The 25,070-nt window shown below is 44.7% G+C and overlaps 1 protein-coding gene across 2 annotated transcripts; it reads left to right on the top strand.

Annotated features, from left to right (window-relative positions):
• Positions 1-115: 115 nt before the first annotated feature.
• Positions 116-24,272, top strand: NAA25 (N-alpha-acetyltransferase 25, NatB auxiliary subunit). Of its 2 annotated transcripts, none has more exons than XM_053993462.1 (24): positions 116-192; positions 2,883-2,968; positions 3,984-4,122; positions 5,768-5,886; positions 7,534-7,608; positions 8,447-8,554; positions 8,950-9,028; positions 9,479-9,590; positions 10,394-10,483; positions 10,805-10,974; positions 11,732-11,844; positions 13,995-14,202; positions 14,694-14,780; positions 15,643-15,823; positions 16,354-16,453; positions 20,031-20,182; positions 20,673-20,798; positions 21,027-21,270; positions 21,449-21,572; positions 21,947-22,009; positions 22,439-22,536; positions 22,755-22,865; positions 23,266-23,412; positions 23,545-24,272. In XM_053993462.1, the coding sequence occupies exons 1-24, from the start codon at positions 135-137 to the stop codon at positions 23,665-23,667; spliced, it is 2,913 nt and encodes a 970-aa protein (XP_053849437.1). In that variant the 5' UTR covers positions 116-134; the 3' UTR covers positions 23,668-24,272. The 2 variants fall into 2 exon arrangements, with proteins under 2 accessions (XP_053849437.1, XP_053849436.1); XM_053993461.1 differs by having other exon boundaries at positions 21,944-22,009.
• The last annotated feature ends 798 nt before the right edge of the window (positions 24,273-25,070 follow it).

Raw genomic sequence — 25,070 nt, 5'->3', positions numbered from 1 at the left:
GGTGTCGGCCCGGCGGGTGCCGGTGCCCGCTGTGTCCCGCCGTGTCCCGCTGCCCGCGGCGGCCCCGCCCCGCCGGCCCGTTCGCCGTTGCCCGCCCCCGGCCGCGGCTGCGCGCTGCGTTCTGCGCTCTCATCATGGCGGCGCGGGGCCATGTGCAGGACCCCAACGACCGCCGCCTGCGGCCCATCTACGGTACGGACCCCCCGCGCCCCCGCCCCGGCCCCGCCGCCGCCGCCGCCGCCCCGCCGAGCCCCCCCTGCGGCCCTCCCGCGCTCCCGGCCCCGCGGGGGCTGCGGGGCTGCGGCGCCCGCCCGGCCGGGCCGGGGTCCCGCGGCGCCCCGGGGGTGCCCCCTCGGCCCGGGGGGGGGAGCGCAGCCGGCGCCGCTCGCGGCCGAGGTGACCCCGGCCGGCGCTTTGTGCGCTGCCGCGGCGGAGCCGGGAATGGATTAATCCCCGAAGGAGCAGCCGCGGATGCCCCGGAGTTGTGTTGGATGTTGTGGCACGGAGCGGTGACGCTGTTGGGGGAATTAATTGGGAGGCAGGAGAGAAGTCGAAGGGGACGGCGTCGTTGGGAGTTGTCCGGCGTTGTTGCGTCCCCGAATATTTCCGAGGGTGTTCTGCGCTGTTGGGGTTGCTTCAGAGGTTGTAGGCAAAGCTTGGCTCTATGCAAATATGGAGAAATAAAAGGAAAACACTTCCCCGGGCTACGGTATCGTTTTGTCCCTAAAACTGAAGATTTGATAGAGATTGAGGAAAGCGTTCTTAACTTTTTCAGCAGGGATGAAAACCTCTCCCTAGAGACGCGGAGAGCTGCCCTGGTTTGGGCTGGACGTGCTTTCGGATGTCCTTTGCTGGGGCAGAGGGATGGTGCAGTACGGGCTGGGTCCGTGATGGGTTCCAGGGAAAGGGAGCAAGATGGTTTTGTTCGATTAGAGGTGTTCATGTTCGTTTGTCATTATGTAACGATTTTAAGGTGTTTTTTCCTTAGTTTTCCATCCCTCTTGTGATTGGCAGTTTCATTGATGTACAGTTATTTTTGTCATGACCTATGTAAGAAATGCTACTAATAGAAAAATCCGGGTAAATTCAGCTGATACCAAAGCAGATGATGTTGAGCATCTCGCTGTGTTCATTTTGGAGAGAGCTTTAGAATTCCTTTCTGCTCGTTCTGGAAAGGATTCTCTGCAGTGCGAGGTCTGCTCTCAGGCTGTGGTGCTGCAGAACCCGAAATAAAGTGTGTGAGAAATGCACACGACTTCCCCACCTCAGCAGCTGGGGAGGTGCACTGTGAGGTCCAAGGTCTGCCTCTGGATTTCAAGGTGTGCCTGGGTTTGTGCCGTGGTTCCCCGGGATTCCTCGACAGCTCTGGTTATCTTTGATCTTGACTTTTCTCCCTTCACCTGGAGGTTCAGGTGTTGCATTTTCAGCCTTTGAACATCCCCACCTATGAACTAGCACAGGCTGAAGTTTATTTTCATTTAGCTTCATTTCCTTTGGAAGCTGCTTTGATTTCCAACAGCCTGACTCGTTAGGAAAATACAATCTCTTCATTCTGCTGTGTTTTAGGGAGGTTTGAGGGTTATTTGATTCACTTTGGAACACCCAAAGCCGAGATGTTCTTGGCACAGCTGTTAATCCCAGTCAGGCAGCTCAGCGTGGGGGATAATTTGTGTGTCACTAAACTGGGTGACAGAGCCTTAAAGCAAGAAGCCTCTGATGTGCTGTTCTATGCCTTTGACACCTCTTCACTGAGAAATCCCCAAAGTTTTAATGTTAGAGGTGACACAGAGGTTTTCCTAAGTTGAAATCTGTGGCTTCAAACTGGATTTCATGCCACAGCGTTTATTTTGGTGAGTGTGGAGAGGCTGACTTGTGAGAGGTTTGCTGTGGATGGGCTCAAGAGCCCAATTGACTCTGCTTTAAATATACAGCACCCACCTGGCCATGGGAGCAAATGTGGGAGCTGTTTAATGGAAATCTGTAAATCAGAATAGATGCACAATTTGTACTGAGGATTGCCCTCAGTAAAAGAGTTCTGGCTCATAATGGGAATGACAGGTTTGATGAGGTAAAGGTGTGTGATGTAATTTCAGTTAACTGGCAGGACAGAGGCCAGAGCAGTGTGAGCAGCCCCTTCCTTCCCTTGGCACGTGAGGGGCAGCAAAGCTGGGTTTGCTGAGGAAGGAGGGGTTTTTGAGGGAGGGGGAGCACATAGGGGTCATGTCCTGGTCTAAAACTGCTTGTTTGTGATTGTGTAATAACATGAAGATCAATCTGAAAATTGTAATTCTGAGCTAAAAAAAGGAGAAAATGGTCTGGACATAGTGGGATATCCCCCTAGGAAATATTAATGCTTCACAGTTGTGCCTTCAAAGCCAGTCTGGTGGAAGGGTAGTTACTCTCCGAGGGGACAGGTTTGCTCTGCCTGTGAGGTATGGATGCTGTGGACAAGTGTTTCCCACTTTGCTGGTGTGTGTGTGTTTGGTTTCTAACTTTCTGCCTGTTAAAAGTAATTGAAAGTCTCCCAAAGACACACCAAATTAATTTCTACTTTTCCTACTAAAGCACTGGAGCTGCACTGCCAGCAAAGAGCTGTTGCTGCAGAATCCTCTCTATTATGGGTCTCTTTTGTTGCTGTAATGATCTGTGTGGAGTAATTACAAAAGCTTGTTTGTTTGAGTGACTAAAACCAGTACAACGAGATGAATCCTTCATCCCTGAAATGACAGTTTCCTGAATGTTTGGCTTAGGAGGAGCTGCACAGGGAAAATGTGGTTTGTGCTGCTGGTGTGACAGCAGATGCTCCGTGGTAAAATTGGAGGTGGCTTTCCTGGGTGGCCTTGGTGTCCTGGTGTGATTTTGTGTGTGCTCTTCCTCTGCAGATTATCTCGATAATGGCAATAATAAAATGGCAATCCAGCAAGCAGATAAACTGCTCAAAAAGCACAAGGACCTTCACTGTGCCAAGGTGAGTGGGACTGGGGGGCACTGAGCTCGTTCTGCCTGAGTCTCAGGGTGTTCCACTGTCCCTTTCTCTGGGAGCTTCCACAGCGATTTCTGAGCCCTCTGGAATGTCTCTGTTCCAGCTCACCTGTATCTTGTTTGCCTGAAAATGACCTGATAGGGACTGGAGTGTTGGTTCCACCTGGGCTGATTGTCAGCACCACTCCAGGTGACCTTGGCACATGGGCTGGGCTTTAAAAATGCCTCTTGGAGTTCTGGGGTTGGGATAGCCATCTGCAGGAGTTTGGATCAAAACGTGTCCTTGGGAGGAAATGTCTGAGGAAAACATGACAAGGTGAATGTGTGTCCCAGAGAAGCTGTGGATGCCCCATCCCTGGAATTGTTCAAGGCCAGTCTGGGGCAACTTGGTCCATGGAAGATGTCCCTGCCCATGGCAGGGTGTGGAGCTGGATGATTTTAAGGTTCCTTCCAACCCAAAGCACTCCAGGATTCCATGGTTTTGGAGGCATTTGCTGTTCTGCTTGTTCACCACCTTCCTTGCTGTGGCCCTGTTGAGGGAAAGGGGTTCTGTTCCTCTCTTTCCTGAAGGTGTGACTCTCTTTCTGCTTTTCTCATTTCCCTGGGGGTTTCCCTCTGCAGTTCACTCCACTTCTACATTTTGAAAGCTTCCCAAGCTGCAGAGAGTGTCATTGACCTGAATCTCATTTATGTCACTTCTCTCTGGCCAGTTAGTGAAAGAAAACTAAGGAAAATTGCCAGGACAGGTCAGTTGGCAGCCTCCAGGTAGAGAAAATCATGTGGTGATACCTCGGGGCAACCTCAACATTTATTAAGAAGTCAGATCCCCTCTTTGATGCTGTTACATTTGGGGGTTTTCCTCTCCAGCCATATGGATTAAAAGCTTAATAAACCCTGGAGTTCTGCAGAGGGAATGAGGTGGTTGGGCTGTTCCCAGCAGGAGCGAGAGGGTTTCCAAATGCAAACTGTGTCTCTGAGAGCTGCCTGTGTTGTGTCCACAGGTGCTGAAGGCCATTGGCTTGCAGAGGACTGGCAAGCAGGATGAAGCCTATGCCCTGGCACAAGAAGTAGCAGCACTTGAACCCACAGATGATAATTCCTTGCAAGCACTGACCATTCTCTACCGGGAAATGCACAGACGTGAGTTTGTTCCTCTCCCAGAAATCTCTATTTGTGTTCTTCCAGAAGATTTGTGCCCCACGGTTTGGTGGGAAACGTGCAAAATCCAGGATTTGTGTATGTGAGAGACTGTTAAGAGACTCAGAATTGAAGTGATGCCTGTTGTAATGCCTGTAAGGCTGGAGTGATTCTCATAAAGCAAAAAAATCCTCATTCAGGCTTGTTATGAGCACAGTTGTGTAGCAGGTCCTAAGTGAAGTGTGTTGATAATGATCCAGAGCCTGGGAGTTCACTTTTATTAACGAAACTACTGAAATTTGTTGTCAGTAGAGTGACAGAGATGACAAATCCCACAGGGTGTGATGTAGTTGAGGGGTTCAGACCTCAGGAAAGTGGTGAAAAACAGGAGGGAAATCCTGACCTCCCAGTCTGGCCACATCAGCTTTGTCAGGTTCCTTGTAGTGATTTGTATTTTCAAAATACTGAATCGTCAGCGTTGGAGTGATGGAGGAAAGTTTCCTGTGCTTTTCTGAAAGATGCCAGACCTCCTGTCCTGCTTTTCTGCAGCTTGAACAGTTGTTGTTTCTGGCAGCTTCTTGGGGAGTGTGGTGTGGTGGTACCAATGTTCATTGTGGAGTTTGCTGGGTGGTAGCACCAAAATTTATTGTTGGACTGCTGGAGAAATGATCAAGGGGTGAAACAGCTTCAGAAAAGGGGGTTTGCATCACTCTGCAAAAGAGCAATTGTTTATGTTCTCCCAGTTGATTTCTTTGTGTGTGTGTGTTTGTGGAGTTAAAGTATCATTTGTTGAGTAATACCAACATTTCTTGTGTATTTTTGACTTCAGCATAAACCCCTGTGAATGACAAGAGCCACTCTGGGATTGTTAACAGCTTCCATTAAGCTGAGCTTTGTAACTTTTAGGTCTGTAACTCAGGAACTGGTGGGTGTGAGGCACTTCCACTTTTGGTCTTGCAAGAAAATTAATGTAATTAGATGTTTTCTACATCTGTGTCAGGGATGTATAAACTGTGTGAAAGACAAGTTACATTTGCTTTTCTGTTTCTATTCTGAGCCACAATTGTTTGTGTAAGAAAAAAAAATATGTAAGGATGAAAATGTAAGAAAGTTTTGCATGTTGTACTATCAGAAATTTTTTGTCATGATAGACCTGTTATTAAAAAGTATAGTGTGAAATAATTGTTTAGAGTTCTGATATAGGCAGTTGGGAAATAGCAGGATATGATTAATATGAGTAAACCTGTGATGAGAATAATTAATTTGCTATTAGGCTCTGAAAGTGTTTGTTTTGATACATGATTCACATGGAGCAGTCATTCTACCAGCAGGAGAAACCTTCATTCAGTTTAATGCTCAAAAATAGAGAAAAACCTACTTCAAAAGTAGACTTTAAATTCTCCTGAGCAGTTCAGTGGCTACTGTTGAACTTTATTTTGATTTAAATTTATTTTGTGGTTTATTTAGAGTTTTTTTAAGCACTTTCCTCCTTTGCCTGATGTTTGCAGTGCCTGGGGGACAGAGCAGCGTTTTTGGGAGTGATGAGTGCAATTAATTGCTGTTCAGAGCATCCCTGGTGCTCTTTAGGGAGTTGTGCCTTAAAATATTCCCAAGTTGGTCTTAACTCTAGCATCTGGTTTTGGTTTAGCTGAGCTGGTGACTAAACTTTATGAGGCAGCTGTGAAGAAGGTCCCCAACAGTGAAGAGTATCACTCCCACCTCTTCATGGCCTATGCCAGGGTTGGAGAATACAAGAAAATGCAACAGGTATGACCAACAATTTGTGTTCTGGCTGGTTTAAAGTGTATTTTTCTCTGTCTTTTACTCTCATTTATGAGTTATGAGTAATCTTCCAAAAAATCTGAGCTGGGTTAATACAGAAGTTAAACTCTTGGTTGGTTTTTACAGAGAGGTTTGAACCTTAGCTTTTGAAGATGGGTTGTCTGAAGACAAAAGTTTTGTTAACTTAAGGCTGTGTCTTTTACTGATCTGTGGTTTTGTAGTTACAGTACAAAATAAAGGAATTCTGGAATAGGCACATCTAAGAGGAGCTTCTGATCCGTGTTTTCACTTTTGATTCTGGCCTCAGTGCTCTGTTAACTTTAGGAAGATCAATCCTCCCCGTGCTCTTTCTGAGCATCTGAAATACAACTTGTATTGATGTCATTCAGTGAAGAAAAACTAAAAAGCACTTGAAATATCCCCTCTCAGTTGGCAGCACAGTGTCACACTGGTTGATTTTGTTTTCATCCCTTCCAAATGAGGTGCCTGGAGAATGCCTGTAAATGGAAGATGATTTTCAAGGCCTGCGTGCTCACTCTTCTGTGTAAAAAAGCACAGAGAGCCAAGAAATAAGTGCTGAACTCCCTCTCGTTTCTGCTGTGACTTGAATTTTTGCACAGGTTTAGTTTAAATAGCAAAAAAAGGAGTTATGGTGTACCTGAAAGGAGAAACCTCATGATACAACCCAAACTTTAGATGTGATACATAGCAATCATGAGTGGAGAAATTGCCACAGATAACAATAATTAACATTTATGTGACCTTTTGTATGTCTGAAGCGACATAAAAATGTGGATCTCATTAAATTATTGCTTTCAATATCAATTGAATCAAGTCATCATTATCAATATCATATTGTCAGAGTGAGATATTGGCCTGTGCTTTTGGATTTAGGGATGTGAAGTGTGTGGATGGTGACTGATTAGGGAATGAAAATAAACCCCAGTGTCCTGTGCTCTGGGATATTCCAGCTGAAAATCCTGGAAAATGCCAACTGCAGTCAGGGAATTGGGACAAAGTCCAGCTGTGGAGGTAGACTATTGTGTGTAGTTTCTTGAAATTAATTACAGATTTTGTAGGGGTAGAAGTCTTGTCCTTTATTAGATACAGGCACTGTGAGGGAAACGTGGGAATAGCTGTTAATGTGTTTGGGAAAATCGTGAATTCTTTGGCTCAGCTTTGATTCAACCAAATTCTCTGCTCAACCTTTGCTCCCCCTGCTTTGCACATGGAGGTGACCCCAAATTTGGGGGTGTCAGTGGGTGTGAAGTGAGTGTTGAAGGGCACTTGGTTCCTGGAGGCAGGCATGAGTTTGCTGTGTCCTTCAGCACTGGAGATATCCCCTCGTTCCCAAAGAGCAAATCTGCTGCCTCCTGGAGTTCCCAGTTCCAGTTAGAGCTGTCATCTGTGTAGGCAGTCAGTGCTTGCTGCTGTTCTTGTCAGACCTACACAAAGTCCTTGGAAACATTTCCAGCCTCTGTTTTCCTCAGGGATGTGTGTTAGGAGGGAAGAGCTCACGAGTGGGGAAAATCCTCCCATGTGCAAATCCCCTCCCATCATTGCTGCCCATCACGAGATCTGAGAAATAAATCTGTTTCAGGAATGATGAAACTTGTGTCTTCTGTTTTTCAGGCTGGAATGGCACTTTATAAGATTGTTCCCAAAAATCCGTATTATTTTTGGTCCGTGATGAGCCTGATCATGCAGGTGTGTGCAATGTTGGGTTTGACTGGTTGTTTTTGTTTGTTTTTTTTTTTTACTGCAGTGCCAGTGCTGGTGCAGAAATGTTCTGAGGGAAAACATTATGATTTTGGGTACAATGTGTCTTTGAGCTGTTTCTGTGTGATGCTCGGAGAAAGACTGAGCCCTCCTTAAGCAGCATTATTGTTGTTGTCCAAAATAAATGCTGAGGTGTTTTTATAATCCAATTTAACTGTTGCCTTACCACCTTTATACAACTTGAATTATTCTCTCATCTGCACTAATATCCACCTGTCCTTTTGGCAGAGATAATGAATAAACTATCTGCAGTTTCTCAGTCAGAATTGTTCCTCTCTAATGAGGTTATAAAAGCTCTTGGAGGGAATAAATGAGAGCTCTGGAATTAGCAGCAAGTCTGCAGGAATAGACACAGATCAGCTGTGCTGCTGCTGGTTGAGGCAGCACATTTGGGCACTAAAAATCAGACATAAAACCAAACAAAAATAAGCTTGGAGGGTTTTAATCACATCCTCTAAAATCCTGTGTCGTGTAAAACACAAAAGTGTTCTGGCTCCATGTTTTTACCACGAGGTTTGTGTGCTCAGAGATGCAGGGCTCTGGTTGATTTGATCAAAAATGAGCTTTTCTGTGCAGCAGCAATTTTATTGCTGCCATTTCCCAGGGTAGTTGCACTCTCAGGTCACAGATGGCAGCTCCAAACAGGTGGCTGGAGGGGATTGGAACACCTGGGTTGGTTTTTTTCCCTCTTTTAAAGAGAAAAGAGCAGTGGGAGGGACATCACAGAAAGTTGCTGAGCTGTTACAATAATCCCTCTCTTCCTCAGTCTATCTCAGCACAGGATGAAAACCTCTCCAAAACGATGTTTTTGCCACTTGCTGAAAGAATGGTGGAAAAAATGGTGAAAGAGGACAAGATTGAAGCTGAGGCTGAAGTAAGGCTTGGTTTGAGCTTTGTTGAGACAAGGGATGCACTGTTAAGGGAAATTGATTACCTTGGAAAACTTAAAATAATCAAAAATGTTTTGGAATTAAATGTGAATGTAGGGGAGAGAAGGAAAAACAAAAGCAGGGGGTTAGGAGGACCTCAGAATCCTGTGGCTGAGGCAGTTTTTGGTGTTTGATTTGACTGATGAAGTGCTTTGCTCTCTGGGAGGCCCCAAGAAAAACCTGAGGACTAAGAATGGAAAAAAAGACCTAAATTTGAGTATTGCACCCTTTGGGATACTAAAGATAGCTTTGCAGGCCTGGTATCCCCTGTTTTCTCTGTTGTCACACCTGGGTATGATCTTCCTGGCAAATTTCATTGCAGTTTAATTTTTCTTTTAAGGTGGAACTGTACTACATGATCCTGGAACGTTTGGAGAAGTACAAGGAAGCCTTAGATGTTGTGAGGGGAAAACTTGGAGGTAATTTATTCTTTAATAAATCAGAGTTGTGTGGAGAATACAGCAGTTCCCCTTCACTTCAGACTCATCTGCTGCTTCCAAAAAAAATATTTAGGAAGCCTGACTTAGCACCAGTTTTAACCTCAGTGTAAACTCTGGAGGTATTTGTGCAACCTGGTTTTACCTACTTTGTTTATGGTATTTAAACACTACTCAGGGCTGAGCTTTGCAGTGGTAAATTGGGATCATGTTCTTTGTTGTAGCTGCCATCTTCAAACCTGAAGTGTCTCCAATATGTGCATTTTAGAGGAGTTTAACTGAAGATTATAATGCACTTGGAATTGGGATGTGGAGGTTTCCGTGGGAAATCTTTCTGAGAGCTGCCTGTGTTAGACCTGGTGGTTTGGTGCTGGGCTGGGGTAAGAAGGTTTAAGCAGGGATGAGCTGAGCTCTCCATGTTTTTTGCTGCAGAGAAGCTGACGAGTGAGCTGCAGAGCCGGGAGAACAAGTGCATGGCCATGTACAAGAAGCTGCACAGGTGGCCCGAGTGCAACGCGCTGGCCAGGAGGCTGCTGCTCAAAAAGTGAGAGAGGATTCCTGCAGTCCTGCAAAAAAGATGGAACAAAACCCCCTACTTGTTTGGGAATGGCCTTGTTAGGTGGATTTTGTGGTTGAAATAGTAGAATATTGGGAAGCTTTTCCTAAGATTGGACTCCCAAAGCCAGGCATGGTGAAGGTCACAGGGAGAGTCAGGGTCAGGATTGGAGCTGCTGCTTTTTTCAGGCAGAATTTGGCAACACATTAATGCAATAAAAAGTTGTTTACCTCCTTATTTCTAAGTTCTGTGCTGATTGGCTGGCTCTGATTTTGCAATTATGATTTATGTTAAATTTTCTACATCTAAATTTCTCCCATTTGGCCAGACTTCATCGTGGGAAATTGCATGTAGTGCTTGGAGCAGATGCATCAGGAGACAGAACATTCCAGTGTGATCAAATCTGTCTCAGAACTGTCAGGAGAGATGTGGTGTTTGCTTTAGAATTTAGCTGTGCTCTCATATCTAAGTTAAATGCAGAAGAGAAACTGCTGCCTTCGTGTTTTGTGGGGATAATGCTGAATTCTGACTCATATGAGGAGAGTTCATAGCTTGCCTCAGTTTTGAATTGAAATGGTTTTGCTTAATATGTTGCCAGAAATTCAGTATTATGGTGTTCCTAAGATTTGAGACCTTTTCAAGGGGAAACAATTTTATGATTACAATTGTGTTTTTTCTGTAATATGATTATGTGTTACTCCTTAATTCAGCTTTGGCAAGAAAGGTAGTTTTAGCTGTTAATCATTTTGGCAATTCCCTAAATTTTGTCCTGTGCCTGATTTTTGTTTCAGCTCAGATGATTGGCAGTTTTATATAACTTACTTCGATTCAGTGTTTCAACTCATTGATGAATCCTGGACGCCTCCAGCAGAGGAAGAGCAGTAAGTTGAGAATTTTGCTGTGGATTTGTTTTCCCTTTGTGCTACAGGAAATTGTTTGGGTTCATATATTCAATATTAGAGTGAGTTCTTGATGTCAGAGCCCAAATGGTGTGTTTTCCCTGCTTTATTTGGTGTTTTCCCTGCTTTTATCTGGAGGCTGGCAATAGTTCATGGAAGTAGTTTGTACATTATAGAACTCTTCCAGCTCATGCTTTCTGCGGTGACTGAGTTGCAGAATCCATCATTTCCCTGTCTGGGAGTGTGCTGAGCATGTGTTATCAGTGGGACCTCTCCAAGAACTTTTTGTCTGTGTGGTTGCAGCTCTCTGGAGGGGGAGGTGCACTGCTCCATCGAGCAGGCTGTGAATTTCATCGAGGAGAGGATAACAGAGGAGTCCAAGAGCTCCCGGCCGCTCCGGGGACCGTACTTGGCCAAACTGGAGCTGATCAGGCGCCTGCGACACAGGGGCTGCAATGATGAGTACAAACTGGGTAAGAGCCCCTCCTGGGGGAGGAGTTCATCTCTGGACACAGGGAGACAGAGCACAAACATTCTGCTAAATCACTGAGTTAAACACAGTTCTCATTAGGAAAAGATAACCTGTTGTTGTGTATGTAAAGAATTTTAAAAGCATTGGAAGATGAACGTTGAAGAAAGGCAGGTATTTCCAGACTACTCCAGGGCTTGGAAAAGCCAGCAGGGAGGTTTGCAAAAGGACCTCAGGGATTTAGGAGCATCCAGTCACTGACACTGTATTCCTAGTGGAAAGTCTTGCTGTTAGTGCTGGAATCTCTGGGTGGGTTTTGATTTAAGTTTTTATAGCAACAAGGCCAGGTTTTGCTTTTTAAAAACCTGCTTCACAAAATGGCATTTAGGGAATCAATGAATGGGAATGTGATTAGAGCAACATCTGTGCTATTTCCCAATTCCTTTTGTTTTCCCATCCCAAAAGAAGCTGTGGTGAGATAAATGGAGGCTGCATGTGCTTCCCTGGGTTGCTGAGCTCTTATCTGCTAAAGGAGCTTGAATGAAGATCTTGGGCTTTTTTTTTAATGTGTCCTTGGTTACCAGAGACATTGAAGCTTTGTTAAAATCTGCAGTAGTGCAGCTCTCTGCTTTCTAAATTGCTCTGTAATCTTGAAGGGGGAAAAAAAAAAACAAAGAATGAACAAAGATTTCTCATAGTGATTTTATAGATTTCACTTCTACCTGGAGGATGTTAAAAAGATGACCTGGCCTTTTTCCTAGGTGATCCAGAAGAACTAATGTTCCAGTACTTCAAAAAATTTGGGGACAAGCCCTGCTGTTTTACTGATCTCAAAGTGTTTGTGGATCTCCTTCCACCCAGCCAGTACACAAAGGTAAGGAAATATCAAGAAGTGGTGGCAGGAACTGCAGTGGTTGTTTGCACTCTGGTTCCTTTATCTTAAATTACCCGTGGATCATATTAAAAGACTGGAAACATCAAATTTTTACTTTCTGCTTGAAAGTAAAGAGAGCAGCTCTCTCACAAAGAGAGCTCTTTGTGCTGTGGAAGATATCGTGAACATCTGAACACTTGAGAAGTTTCATTCTCAGGATTTTTACTGGAGGTTTAAAGCTAAGTTTGATCCTGCAGAGTCTCAGCTCTGGTATTCCTTTGGCATTTTTATTCCCATTTTGCAAGGTGTCAGGGTGTTATGAGCTCAAAGTTTCTGTTTGATGGGAAGAAGCTGCCCCCTCATTCCATGCAGGGATGTCACAGATGCTTTGCTTGGCTCTGGCAGTGCCAAAGAAGGGACACATTTACCCCAATCCAGGGGGCATGGAGGCACACATGGCAGTTTTTTCCAGAATCTCTTTCTGAAACAACTCTCTGGAAAAGAGTTTCTCTGAAAAGCCCATTTGTGCAGAGTCATGAGCAGCCTGGAGTGACTTCAGCAGCTGGGAATTCTGTCACTCACCCCAGTGTTTGTCTGAGCCATTGTGTCCAGGGATCAGCGCTGGGGAGGGCAGAGAATCCGGGATCAGCCAGAGCCTGGGGATAAAATGTTGGTAAACAGAGTGTAGGTAGCAAGGTTCTCTTGGTTTATTAAAGTATTTTTTGGCTCCTAATGCAAGCTGTTCCCACAGCCCCACTGCTGATGGGAGAGGTGGCTCTGGCAGGGATGGCTGTTGCTGGTGTTTTATGTTTAAAGGTGTGTTTTTAGCCCACTGGCAAGAGATGTGGCCAGCAGGATGTTGAACTCCTAGTCCTGGAAATTGTGATGCCATTGTAAGTGAACCCTGAAGTACTGAACAGGTTTCATCCTAACTTTCCAGGGAACAAATTCAAAACAAAGAGTGGAAGAATTATATTTAATAATAGTTCAGACTTCAGTTTTGTCACAGTGCTTGTAAAACCATGAGTCTGACTTTAAAATTCTCTGTCTGGCCTTAGAACTGCTGCTGATTTACTGAATATATTCTGGAATATATATTGTGTCAAACTGATGTATTGGGTGGTTTTCTGGTTGTCCCTGAAGGAACATCTACAGCAGTTTAGCTTGGTCAAGGACACGAGGAGCTGAGGAGGTTTCGTGGTGCTGAGTTTTTTAGTGGTGATGAGTTTTGACATGAGAGTTCCACTTCAGTAGCTGAGGTTGTGATCTTGCTGAGCCACTGACGTGTGAGATAGTCCAGAAATAATGGTCACGACATCAACCTTGACTTCCTAGAGGTGTAAATTGGACTGTAGAGCCAATGATGTGGTTGACCTTGCTCAGCTTGGCAGAGTTTCAAACTGAAAAGATCTGTCAACATAGCATTCATCAAATTCTTTGGGAAAACTGGAATTGGTGTGTGTTGTACTTGGTGCTGCTCCTGAACTTTTTGCCTCAGGCTTGCATTTGATGCAGTTCTTCTGTGTCAATACCAAATGTAGTAAAACTGAATTCATTGGCTTGAACTCCGGTTTCAGTTTGCAGACAATGTTGGGTTTTAGAGCAAGAAGTTGCTGCCCAGCCCTGTGTGTTGTGAGGAGTCTTTTGTCTCCCATTAAAGCTAAACAATGAGAAGCTGCATTTCTTACAGCTTAATTCCAAAAAGAAGTCATTAATCAGAGTTGATGACCTCACTGAGTACTGCACATTACTTCAGAGCTGAGGGAAAATGTAACAGTGCAAAACCATTATTGCCTGGAAGTGTGCTGAGAAGCCTGTCAGTAACTAATTATTTTAATTGCATCTCTTACTACCACAAGTGTTAACAGGTGCTTGAACTCCCTGGTGTATCAATGAATTGGAAACCTGCCTCTGATTTTTCTTCCCTCTTTCTCTTTCACGAAACTTAATAAAACCTCAAGCAACTCAAAAAAGATACTGAGCAACTCAAAAAAAATCTCCAAGGCTGCTCTTGAACCACGGATTCAGTGTGACATCAACATGCATGTTACCACCTTGCCTTTTTTTTGGTTTGATTGGAGGGAGGAAATGCTGCTTCCCCACCATTTGGTGCAGCCCTGCAGCCTTTGCCCCCGGCGTTTCTCTTGCAGTTCATCCGGCAGCTGCTGGACGTGATCCCGCTGGCGGCGGCGGCCGAGAACGAGGTGGCTCTGCCAGGTGACATCAAGGCCCTGCAGCAGCACCTGTGTGTGGTGCAGCTCTCCAGGCTGCTGGGGATCTACCACGCCATGGAGAAGAAGCAGAAGCTGGCAGTGGTGCGGGAGCTGATGCTGAGATACCGCCACGGGTTGGAGTTTGGTGAGGAAAATCTGTAACGCTGATAAAACTTGGCTTTCTCCTTTCTGATTGTACCCTTCACCTTCCCTGAATTGTGCTTCCTTTTACTTTTTTTCTTTTCAGCCATGTATCTTAAAGATAAATAAGGCTTTCCAGGGTAATTCAGATGGTCTGTTTGTGCTTTGCAGGATTGCCTGTGCTTTTAAGCAAAGCCAGGTTTTCTCACTGAAGTGCATAGGACACATTTGTGGTCAGGAGTTATTAATTTGTAAATCTTGCAGCTGTGGGAGTCAGTTCTTCTTCCAGCAGATGTCAATGTTTGAAGAGCCCCAGAGGCCACTCAGTGATGTGTGAAGTTGTTTGGATTTTAAGACAATTCTGATTCTATAAATGAAAATGTGGTGCTCTCTGATCGTGGTGCCACTCAATAACCCTGACTTGACTGTGAGATCAGCTGACAGCACTGTTAGTAATTGAAGGGTTCAAACTGTTTTTTTTTTTTCTCTTTTTAGGGAAAGCTTGTTTGAAAACTGAATTGCAGTTTTCAGATTATTACTGCCTGCTTGCAGTTCACCTGCTGCTTGATCTGTGGCTGGAAGGTATGTTCCCAAAATTGTGCCTTGCTCTAATATCTCTGTGGGAGGCTCGAAAAGGGAGACTGTGTCCCTGTGGCCAGTGGCTTGTTAGGCCTGGAGCTTTCTGGGGTTTTTTGGTTTGGGTTGTTTTTTTTTTTTTTTTTTCAATATTAGGTGTTTCAGGAGTCTCTCTGATCAGCTGGTGTTTGCCCTGAATCTCACTGACCTCTATAAACAGATTTAATTTTTCTGATTAATTCTTTTTTTCTCTCCCTTTGCCTGAGTTCTGCTGACAACTCCTTTCTGATACCAGAAGTGTTTTGAGAGCATTCTTTCTCTTCCTGACATACTTTGTCTTTTGGATCCCTTTTTTGTAGACTTGCTGGGACCTGTTCCCTGAATTAAATTTGCCTGTACTCCACCCCTGCTCCTTGTGTTTGTCTCTTAATCCCACAGTGTCCAGTGCTGGGTGTCCATGTGTATATTCCTGCCCTTCCATGTAGTTATCTGTTACACCCTTGTCTTTCCCAAGGAAGATTTAGTCTTTAACCTGACTAAATCCATGGTCAGGTTTCTGGCAGGAAGGTGGATGTGGGCTCTTGAACTCCTGGCTCTTTTGCAGTGTGCAAGCTGGAATTCCTAAACAGGATTCATCAGGAAGGGTCACTTTGGCAGCAGTGTGCTCTGTGCAGATGTGAGCTAGATATTCCCTGGGAGGGATTTTTCCCCCAGCATTCCCTCAGGGAGCAGCTGCAGTGCTGGAGCAGGTGTTATTTGGGCACACTGAAATCCCTGGCAGCGCTCTGCGCCTTGTGTAACGCGGGCAGAGGGAATTGTGCCATTGCCTGTCCCTGCTCACACCTGCCTGTGCTGTGTCTGTCACCAGGTGAAGAGGCAGCTGTGTGGCAGTGCCTGACTCTCTTGGAGGAGGGGCTGTCTCACAGTCCCTCCAATGCTCAGTTTAAGCTGCTGCTCATCCGGATCTACTGCAGGCTCGGCGCCTTCGAGCCCGTCTCGGAGCTCTACTCCAGCCTGGACGCCAAGCACATCCAGCACGACACCATCGGGTGGGTGGTACATACTGAGAATAATCCGTGCTGCTGGCCCCATCCTGACAGCTGCAGCATCCTCTGCCACCCAGAATTCAGCACGTTGTCACATCTTCATGTGCTGTTGTGCGAAAGTGCTCTGGGGTTTTTGGGAGGCATGTCCACTGCATGTTCCCCCTTTCTGTGGGATGTTTTTCCTGTGTGATTTTGATCTGTGTTGGATTTTTTAGAGTATTAATTAATCTGGAGGAAATTGGTGAAATGTCTGGTTGGCTGCCAGTCAGAGCTTGGTGTTCCAGCTTGGGAACACCAGTGAAAGCCAACACACCCTGGTGTGATTGGGGGTCTCTCAGAGGAGCTCTTGCTCCCTTAAGGTGAAGAAAGAACTCCAAGCCCTCACATACTGCTTTTAAAAAATTGACAATTCATTCCACTAAAAGCCTGAACTTGCCCATGAATGCTGTTAATGCTGTTAAATGTCCAGATGTCTCGTGTGCAGCTGCTTGCCAGGGCAGTGGCTGACGTTTGCCTCGTGCTGTTTGTTGCAGTTATCTCCTGACACGCTACGCCGGCTCCCTGGGCCACTACGCTGCTGCTTCCCAATCCTGCAACTTTGCACTCAGGTTTTTCCACTCCAACCAGAAAGATGTAAGTTCAAAGAAACTCCCTCCATGACCTTGTAACACAGCAAAGTGTCTTTAGGAACCTTTAGGGCTTTAGAGATGCCCTGTGCAAGGCTTGTTCAAATGTAGTGGTTTAAAACATAACAAAGAGCAGTGGTAGGTGCAGCTTTGTAGTAAAGGTTGTCTCAACTTGCATTTCCTACTACAAGGATTTGTGGGTTGCTGTTACATGATTTTGCTTCAGCTTCCTTTCTGTTAAAAGCCAGTTTTAATGCTCCTCATAAAAAGGTATGATTGCTTTTAAATTAATGCTTGTGATTTTATGCAATAATTGAAGTGGAATGTTTTGTGGAAATAAGTGCTGATGTCACAAATTTGGCATTTTGGAAAGTTACAGCAGCCAGTGATGATGGGTCAGGATGGGGATGGCACATGATGAATCCTTTATGTTACAGTCACTGGAGCTGTGTGTTTTCAGTGGATGGTGAGGGGTGCACTTCACTTAAAAGGGACCATCCCATTCTGAGGAGTGGGAGTATAGCCTGTGTATTTGTATTTTACACCCTGGGCACTGTTGAGAGGTAGGTGAAGATTATTTTTACTTCCTAAGAAACAAAGGTGCAATCCAGTTTTAAATCTGCCAGTCATCCACTGCCTAAGTTGGCTCCAGAGGCCCTGCAGTCACACGATTTGCTTTCCCACTATCCCAGCAACAGATAAAAACACAGGAATTGTCTGTACTGAGCAGTAAAGATTCTCACAAAGAAATCACTCAGAAGCAGCAGCCTGCTCTGTTGGCAGCCCAGGTGGTTCCTGTGTACAGGATTCCCATGGCCATTTCCCTGTGCCTGGAGTGCTGGTGCCCAGTTCCTGTGAGCTGTGTCTGACACAGAGGTTTTCCTGAGGGATGCACATGGATTGTTCAATGGGATGGGAGCTCACTCTGCTCTGCTTCCCTCAGCTGCTCATTTTTTTCCTACTTGATAAGAAGCTTTGGATTCCTGGGAGTGAAGCCCTAGATCCAGGCACCTTTTTTTTTTTTACTGAGGTGTAACTTTTCAGTCTTGCTTAAAAGTCATTTGGTGGATGTTAATGAAAAACATCCCTGGAACCAACTGTCTGAATGAAACCCACGACTGCTGGGCGCCAGGTGGAAAAGCGAACTGAAAAAACTTCTGGATGTGATTCCTCTGCTTGGGAACACTGTGTTGTAAAGCATCCAGAAATCATCATTCCGTGGAGAACAATCTGAAGTAACTGAGGTGTGGTTCCCTTGGGAGCAGGTTTTTCTCTGTGGCATGAATGATGGAGGTGTTTGTGGCAGAGAAGAGTTGGATGTCTCCAGTGGCTCAGTGTCTCTACATGGATGCTAATGGCTGCATTCCAGGTGCTGTTGGCAGGAAAACACAGCTCATGTTCCAGAAATCCCAAAAAGGTGTTGCCTTGTTGCTACACCTTCAAATGTTGGGATTTCAAGAAGCCAGCAGTGGTGCAGCAGGAGGATGGAATTCCTTATGTGACAAGATAAGGATGGAGACTGGAACCACTCACGTGATACCTTGGAGATGGTGTTGCAGCCAAGGACCACGAGCTGATGTTGCTCTCAGGTCTCCAAATCTCTCCTGCTCTGGACACTTCAGTGGTTGTCTCCTTAAGATCCTTCTGATGGGAAATACCTCAAAAGCTGTTCTGGCAACCAGAAATTGCAGGAGGTGAAGGCTCAGTTCAGGCTGCTGTTCCCTGAGGATGATGGTGTGACAAGAGTGGGGATGAAGAAGGATTCCTTGCCATAAAACATGTCACAAGGTCAAGATCTGCTCCCAGTTTCTGTGCTGCTGTGGTTCTGCTGGGGCTGCGCCTTTATGCTCAGGGTGCTTGGAGCAGCTCCCACTCAAGCCCTACAGCCACATCTGCAGTGTTAAAAGGGGTCTATCCTTTAAAAGTTCCAGTTTCAGAGATTTCTGGTACTGCCTGCTCTTCCTTAGTTTGATGCTGAGATAGCTGGAATGTCACAGCACAGAGCTGTGTGGGGGACTCTGCCTGGAGCAGGAAGTGTGGGATGTAAATGAAGTCTGGCATAAAAATAGAGCTCCTGAATCAGACTTCTTGCTTTGGATAAATCCATTCTCCTGACTTGCTGAACTTCCCAGGCTGACGTGAATCCTGTGTCAGAGTGATCCCATGAGTAACAGCCATGTAGGATGCTGTGCAATCCTGCCACTATTCCTGCTCTGGGAGAGGATGCCAAGGACAGGGAGGAGAGAGAAGGCAGCATTGCTATATTTGGCCAAAACTAAAAGGCAACTTTATCCTCCTCGAGATGGTCCTCCTTCAGCTATGCAGAACCACCAGTAATCTCTCTAATTTTCTTGTGTCCATCCATCTTTAATCTCTCCAGATACTGCAGGCAAACCACTCCAACATGTCCTGGGGGGATTTAAAAACCACGTGGATGCAGTTGAATTAGAGCCCATAGCCCAGTCCCTGACAGTCACCTCTGCAATGCTGTTGATCAGAGGGTATGTTGTTGAATATCTGGCATACTATTTCATTCAGTGCAAATAACCAAATTACTTAGAGGAGAAAAAAAAATAAAGACAACTCCCTAGAGGACATTTCTTGGTTTGGAGGGGGAAAAAAGGAGTTTTGGATCTGTAAGTGTTGCCTTCTGGTATCTCAGACTTCCAGACTGGTTGAGCCTGTTAGGGCCTTGTAGAATTCAGTTAAGCAGAAGCCTTTTTTGGTGCCTTTCATCTTCAGTGAACTTCATAAGCTTGTTCAGAATAAAATAGTTGATTTGCCAGAATTTCTCAGTTGTGGAGTAATTCTGGTGTAAAAATTCAGCTATCACCCGTGGCTAGGAGTAGAAATAATTCACTCTGTGTCTACAGTTAAACATTTTCATTAAAACACTGCTTGTCTGGGGCTCCTTCATCATAAAAATCTCTTTTTTTGGAGATTGCTTGGACTGAAGTGAAATACTGTCTGCCTGCCTTGTATTGCTACATTTCATCAAAGAGAAAGGAAAATATCCCATGGATCCTGAGAGTTTCCTTTGGTGTTTTTGTTGTACCCACTGTGTGATACTGTATTTAAAACTCTAATAAAAAAGAGAAACAAAAAACATGTAGTTTTTTTTTTTAATCTGTGTTGTGGTGATATGTGATGCACATCTAAGTCAATTCCAGAAAATCTGAGCTATATTTCTTTTGCCTGGAATTATTTCTCACAATGAAATTATGATTTAATGATTTGAATCACATGTCTAAAAGGAAAAGGAAGGAAAAAAAGCCTTCCAAAAACATCTCTTCACTGTGAAGTATTTTTGTTTGTGGTGACAACAGTGTGATGTTTAGCGTTGGTTTGGTTGTTAAACCTCACTGCCCATGGAGCATCTGGGCATTCCCAATTTAAAGCAGCAAAACTGCTTGGGTGACTTGGAAAAGCAGAAGCTCAAACTCCTCCCAGGGACTGAGGATCTGCCAGGTCCTGCACCTCTGGGCTGATAAAAACCACAGAAATGCAATTCCTTGGCAGTGACCTTGTTGGCTGTTCCTAATTTGGGAAGTCACTAACGAGAGCTGGCGTGTGTTGTGTTGCAGACCTCAGAATACATCATCCAGGCCTACAAGTACGGGGCGTTCGAGAAGATCCCGGAGTTCATCGCGTTCAGGAACAGGCTGAACTCCTCCCTTCACTTCGCACAGGTTCGCACCGAGCGGATGTTGTTGGACCTCTTACTTGAAGCAAATATGTGAGTACAGCTCCTGGCATGGGTAAACTGGGAGTGGGCCTTTGGGGAATTGCACCTGCAGAAACCTCAGAAATGCAGCTCTGCTCCTAAAGCTTCATTCCGCTTTTAATGGTCTTGGGTTGCACCGAGGAGGTTTAAAAAAAATCCCTCGTGGAAAGGGTTGTCAAGTGTTGGAATGGTCTGCCCAGGGAAGCAGTGGAGTCACCATGCCTGGAAGTGTTCAGAAAACATGTGGGAGGGCACTGAGGCCATGGTTTAGTGGTGACCATGATGTCAGTGCTGCATTGGTGGTTGGACTTCTTGATCTTGAAGCACTTTTCCAACTTTGGGGATTCTGTGATTCTGATTTGCTGTCCCTTCACATCCTTGTCAGTGCTGCGTGTGTCACATTCCTGACAGAGGGAAGAGCTGAGCAGTGCTCTGTTAGTGAGCTGCTTTCCCTTTGCAATGATCAGATGTTTGATTTAGTGCTGCTCGTTCTTACCTACAGATCAACCAGTTTAGAAGAAAGCATAAAGTCCATGAGTCTGAGCCCAGAGGAGGATGACATTCCATGGAAAGATCTGCGTGACAACAGAGACCTGACAGTCTTGTTTAGCTGGGATCCAAAAGACAGGTGAGTAGAAATATCCTGAAATCACACATAGCAAAGAAATTCCTTCCCATATTTCAGTGTTCCTTGGGCTGGCTGATTTAAGCACCATCCACCACGTCTGGCAGTGCTTTTAGATAGTAATTTTTCTGAATTTCTGACCACTCCTTCCTCATCATACAGAACTGGGAGCTTTGGGTAGGCTTTTGTGCCTGGAGCATTTGCCTGAAGAGCTTTGGTGCCTTTCTGCAGGGACATTTCTGAGGAACATCGGAAGCTCTCCCTGGAGGAGGAAACGCTGTGGTTGCGAATCCGGTCTTTAACGTTGAGGCTGGTGAGCGGACTCTCAACTCTCGGTCACACCATCCAACCAAAGAACTCTGAAAAGACTGCAGAGAACGGTGTCTCATCCAAGATTGACACGATCCGAGCCCTGCTGCAGCAGCTGGAAGCAGCAGTGGATTCAGGGAAGAAGTTTCTAGAACAAAAAATCCAGGTACCAGTAAGGCAAAAGCTCTCCCCAAATGTTGACTGTGAATGCATCGTGCAGGCTGCAGAGTGCATTTAACTGCCCCTGGGTTTGTGGTGTGTGACTGACTGGGAGATGTGCCAGGCTCTGGGTGGGATGAGGAAAAGCTGCAACACCTTTATCTTTTTCTTTGCTTCTTGCCTAGTATCCTGTCCTTGGCCCTCCTCCTACCCGAATGGCTGGCTTCTTCAGCAATGGCAGCTGTCAGTGCCAGACTAGCTTGTTTTATCTTGTTAGTGATATTTATGAACTAGATACCAATGGCTTAGGTAAGTGTTTGGGGCAGGGGTTTGACCACATTGCCATGGTGTGTGGTGGGAGGGAGCCACATGTCTCTGTTTAGTCTGAAAACTGCTTGGCGTTGGAGGATGTGGACTCAAAACTGTTACTTGTGTGTTAATTTTCTGTCTGAAACTAAATTATCTGAGAGCCAGTGCCTCCATTTAGTGTTTTATGCAAGTCCTCATTTTTCTACAGTATATGGTGCTGTAATACTGCCTCCTCTTTGAAAGCAGTTGCATTTACTTTTGAGTACTGACACTAAATTGCATTTAAATGCCTCTTGAGTTTCTGGAAGCAGAAAATAACAGAAGTTTGTAGCTTACCATTTTTTTTATTTCTTTTTTTTTTTTTTTTCCAGAAGATTCAGCAGAAATCCAGGAAAGAATAGGGAATAGTTTCAAGTCTTTAGTAGAACGACTGACAGGTAAATGGTAACTCAAGAACAGACACTGAGGCAGAGCTTCCTGGCTGTCTGAGGATGGCTGTGGAGTGTCTGCAGGGATGGGCTGTGGTGATGCATCTGCAGACCCTGTGAAAGCTTGAGAACAAGGCTGGGATTGCCCTTGGCTTGTGTGCTGAAGCTGCTGCATGCTCAGAACGTGCTGTGCCCTTCAGTGCATTTATCTGCCAGCCTGGGCAGCTTCTTCTCCTGGTGCTTGGGTCAGGGGGGCTCATCAGGGGTGTGGAAATGTTTGCAATGAGCCAGAACTCAGAGGAGATGGAGAGGACTCATTATCTCAGTGGTCAGTGCCCTGACAGTTCTGCACACTACACTCATACCTGGTGTACAGAAAATGCACATTTAAGATTATCTCCTTCATCCTCAAATCAGGCTTTTCTTTTTTCTTTTCAGACTTATTCAATAAATGTAAAGGTGATTTGATTGAAGTCAGAGATGGCACCTTGAAAACTCATCCAAACCTGTTAGAAAACTTAGTCTTCTTTGTTGAGGTATTTTTTTTTCCTTTGGAAACTAGAAATTTGGGAGTGCTGTGGGGTAGGAATGTTGGGTCTGAAACACAGTGGAAGTTTGATCTCAGACAATCAAGAGAACTCGTGAGGGATTTTGCTGCATGTTTTAATCATGCTGAGTTTTACCAGGAACACTTAAATGAGTTGAGAAGCCTCCTGTAAATGCAACTTGGAACATATTTTTACCTTTCTTCCAGACGATCTCCATTGCCCTGTGGGTATCGAGTTACTGTGACAGTGTCCTCCGACCTTTTAAATCCAACCTGCAAAAAAAGAAGAAGAAAAAAAAAGAAAGCAGTGTAGCAATGGTACAAACAATGTTTCTTTCTCTCTTCCCCCACCCCTAATCAAGGTTTATTTATTCTGAAAGAAAAATCAGGATAGATAACATGAACTGGTTGTCATAAACTTGTGGAAGTTGATTGGGTAATAGTTACTTGGGGCTAATTTTTGTTGTTTAAAATCAGTGACATGTCATATCTGTGACATCATGTGACAGTTTTTTAATGAGAAATACTATTTAGAGTGTCATTGACCTTCCTGCCTGGAATGTACCACAGTAAACTTGTAGCTGGGAGTGTTTATTTGGGTAGCTAAATTATAGCTTAGCACTGGGGGGAAGAAGAGAATTATATATTACAAAGTGAGTTATATAAAATGGACATTAATATGTGTTTATAAACTCAAGACCTGTGTTTGTTTTTGTAGCCACCTGTATTTACCCATTTCCTGGATTATGTAACTGAACTCCAGACATTAACTTCCAATGTAATAGATCATATCAAAGGGCTTGAAATCATTCTGACTGCACTAAAACTTGAAGAGCTGTCCCTCAAGGACACTCTGCTTTTACAGGTAAGAGATTCCCTGTGCAAACACTGTCGTCCTCAGGAATTTCCTTTTGGTGTTTGAGACGTTGGAAAACATTTAAAAGGGGGATTTAAACAGTTGCTGTGGAGTGAGTGATTTCTCTTTTGCACTTTGCAGGAAGAAAAAAAGTTTACAAAGACTGTGCAAGGGAAGGTCCAGAGCAGTTACCATCACTCAGTTCAGGAAATTGGAGAGCTGCTGAAAAAGAGACTTGATACCATTAAAAAACTAAAGATTTGAGCAATGCATCCCTGACAGACTCCACAGGGGAGTGACACCAGAGTCCCAGACAGAAGCAACATCCACTCTACCATCACTTAAATCCAGAACTTCCTCATAATGCATGAAGGACTTAAAATCATGAAACAATTTTTTTAGGTATTACAGATGTATTGAGCTGATTTAAATTATTGTACATAAAAGAAGCAGGGACCCTTCCTGGGGTTTGACCACTTTTTATACATGTTCATAAGCATATTGCAACAGGAGAAAAGTCACTTTCTTCCCTTTTGATCTCTAGAACCAACTGGAGATGGTCTTTAGAAGCAGCAATAGCAATCCAGTGTAAAGCATCTGTCTCCAAGGATATTTTCATCACCATGCAGTGTTCATAATTTTTGTATGGTCCTTGCCTTAGAAATGCAGGAATTGTAGATGTCCACGTTCAGCCACCTCTGATGAACTGAGCCTGGCTTGGAGCTGCCTGTTTTGTCTGCAAACCACCTGGTCCTGCTGACAGAATCCCATGTGTTGGTCCATCAGGGAGAGGTGAGGCCTCCGTGGTGGGCCGGGAATCATCGAGAGCTGGGGCAGGATCCTCCAGGAGAGAGCAGGAGGGAGGAGGTGTCTGTGCACAACTTGGGAAAACTGCAAATGTGATGAGGAGCAAACTTCAGAGAGAGAGAGAGAGATAGGAATGGGGATGGGTGTTTCAGCAAAAAAAAAAAAAAAAAAGACAAAACAAGAGACCTTGTAAATAATGGCTGCAGTGAAGTGTGACACTGCGCTGGTATCATGTCAGTTTAATGTCAAACAGCAACGTCATGACTTTTAAAAAGTGTATTTAGATTACTGAAACTTTAAGACTTCAATATTTTAATAGAAATTGAATCCTATTGGCTTTGGTTTTAAGTTGGCAGAGGTAACTTTTGCTTCCGCTGTGGTCTGAGGCTGAGATCCTTTTTGTACCTGTCTGCTTGCTTTTTGCAGTTGAACTTTGATTATCCAAGCACTGGTTCATGAAGCTTTCTGTTAGAAAGTGTGACCATATCATCTGCTCCCACAGAATCTGCACTTCTGTTGGGTTTTTTCATGTTCAAAGAGCAATGCAACCTGAAATTGATAGGCAAAAAAAAAAAGTTCATGTACCTGCAATACAAGGGACAGGTCAGACCCAACTGATTCCTCATCTCCTGGTTTAGAGCCACAGGTATCCGAGTCTAGATTTAAAGTTTGAAGAGAGCTTGACTGCCTTTGTCATCTCCTCTGTTTTGTTAGTAATGCTAGAATGTTGATGAGAGTATTTTTTTAATAAATCCCCTGTATTAAAAACAAAAAAAAAAAAGTCCTATAGCTGCTCTTGCTGGATTTAGTTTGGCTTTGCCCCATCCTGAAAGGGAAAGAAAAGAAGAATGTCTGCAGGT

This window comes from Vidua macroura, chromosome 18 (assembly GCF_024509145.1).
Source record: "Vidua macroura isolate BioBank_ID:100142 chromosome 18, ASM2450914v1, whole genome shotgun sequence".
Lineage (NCBI taxonomy): Eukaryota > Metazoa > Chordata > Aves > Passeriformes > Viduidae > Vidua > Vidua macroura.
This window is presented reverse-complemented; position numbering and strand designations above follow the sequence as displayed.

Coding starts and splice junctions, on each gene's coding strand:
- NAA25 (XM_053993461.1), top strand. CDS start 135: ATGGCGGCGCGGGGCCATGTGCAGGACCCCAACGACCGCCGCCTGCGG. Junction 21,271..21,448: donor TTCTAGAACAAAAAATCCAG/GTACCAGTAAGG, acceptor CTTCTTGCCTAG/TATCCTGTCCTTGGCCCTCC. Junction 23,413..23,544: donor AGGACACTCTGCTTTTACAG/GTAAGAGATTCC, acceptor TGCACTTTGCAG/GAAGAAAAAAAGTTTACAAA.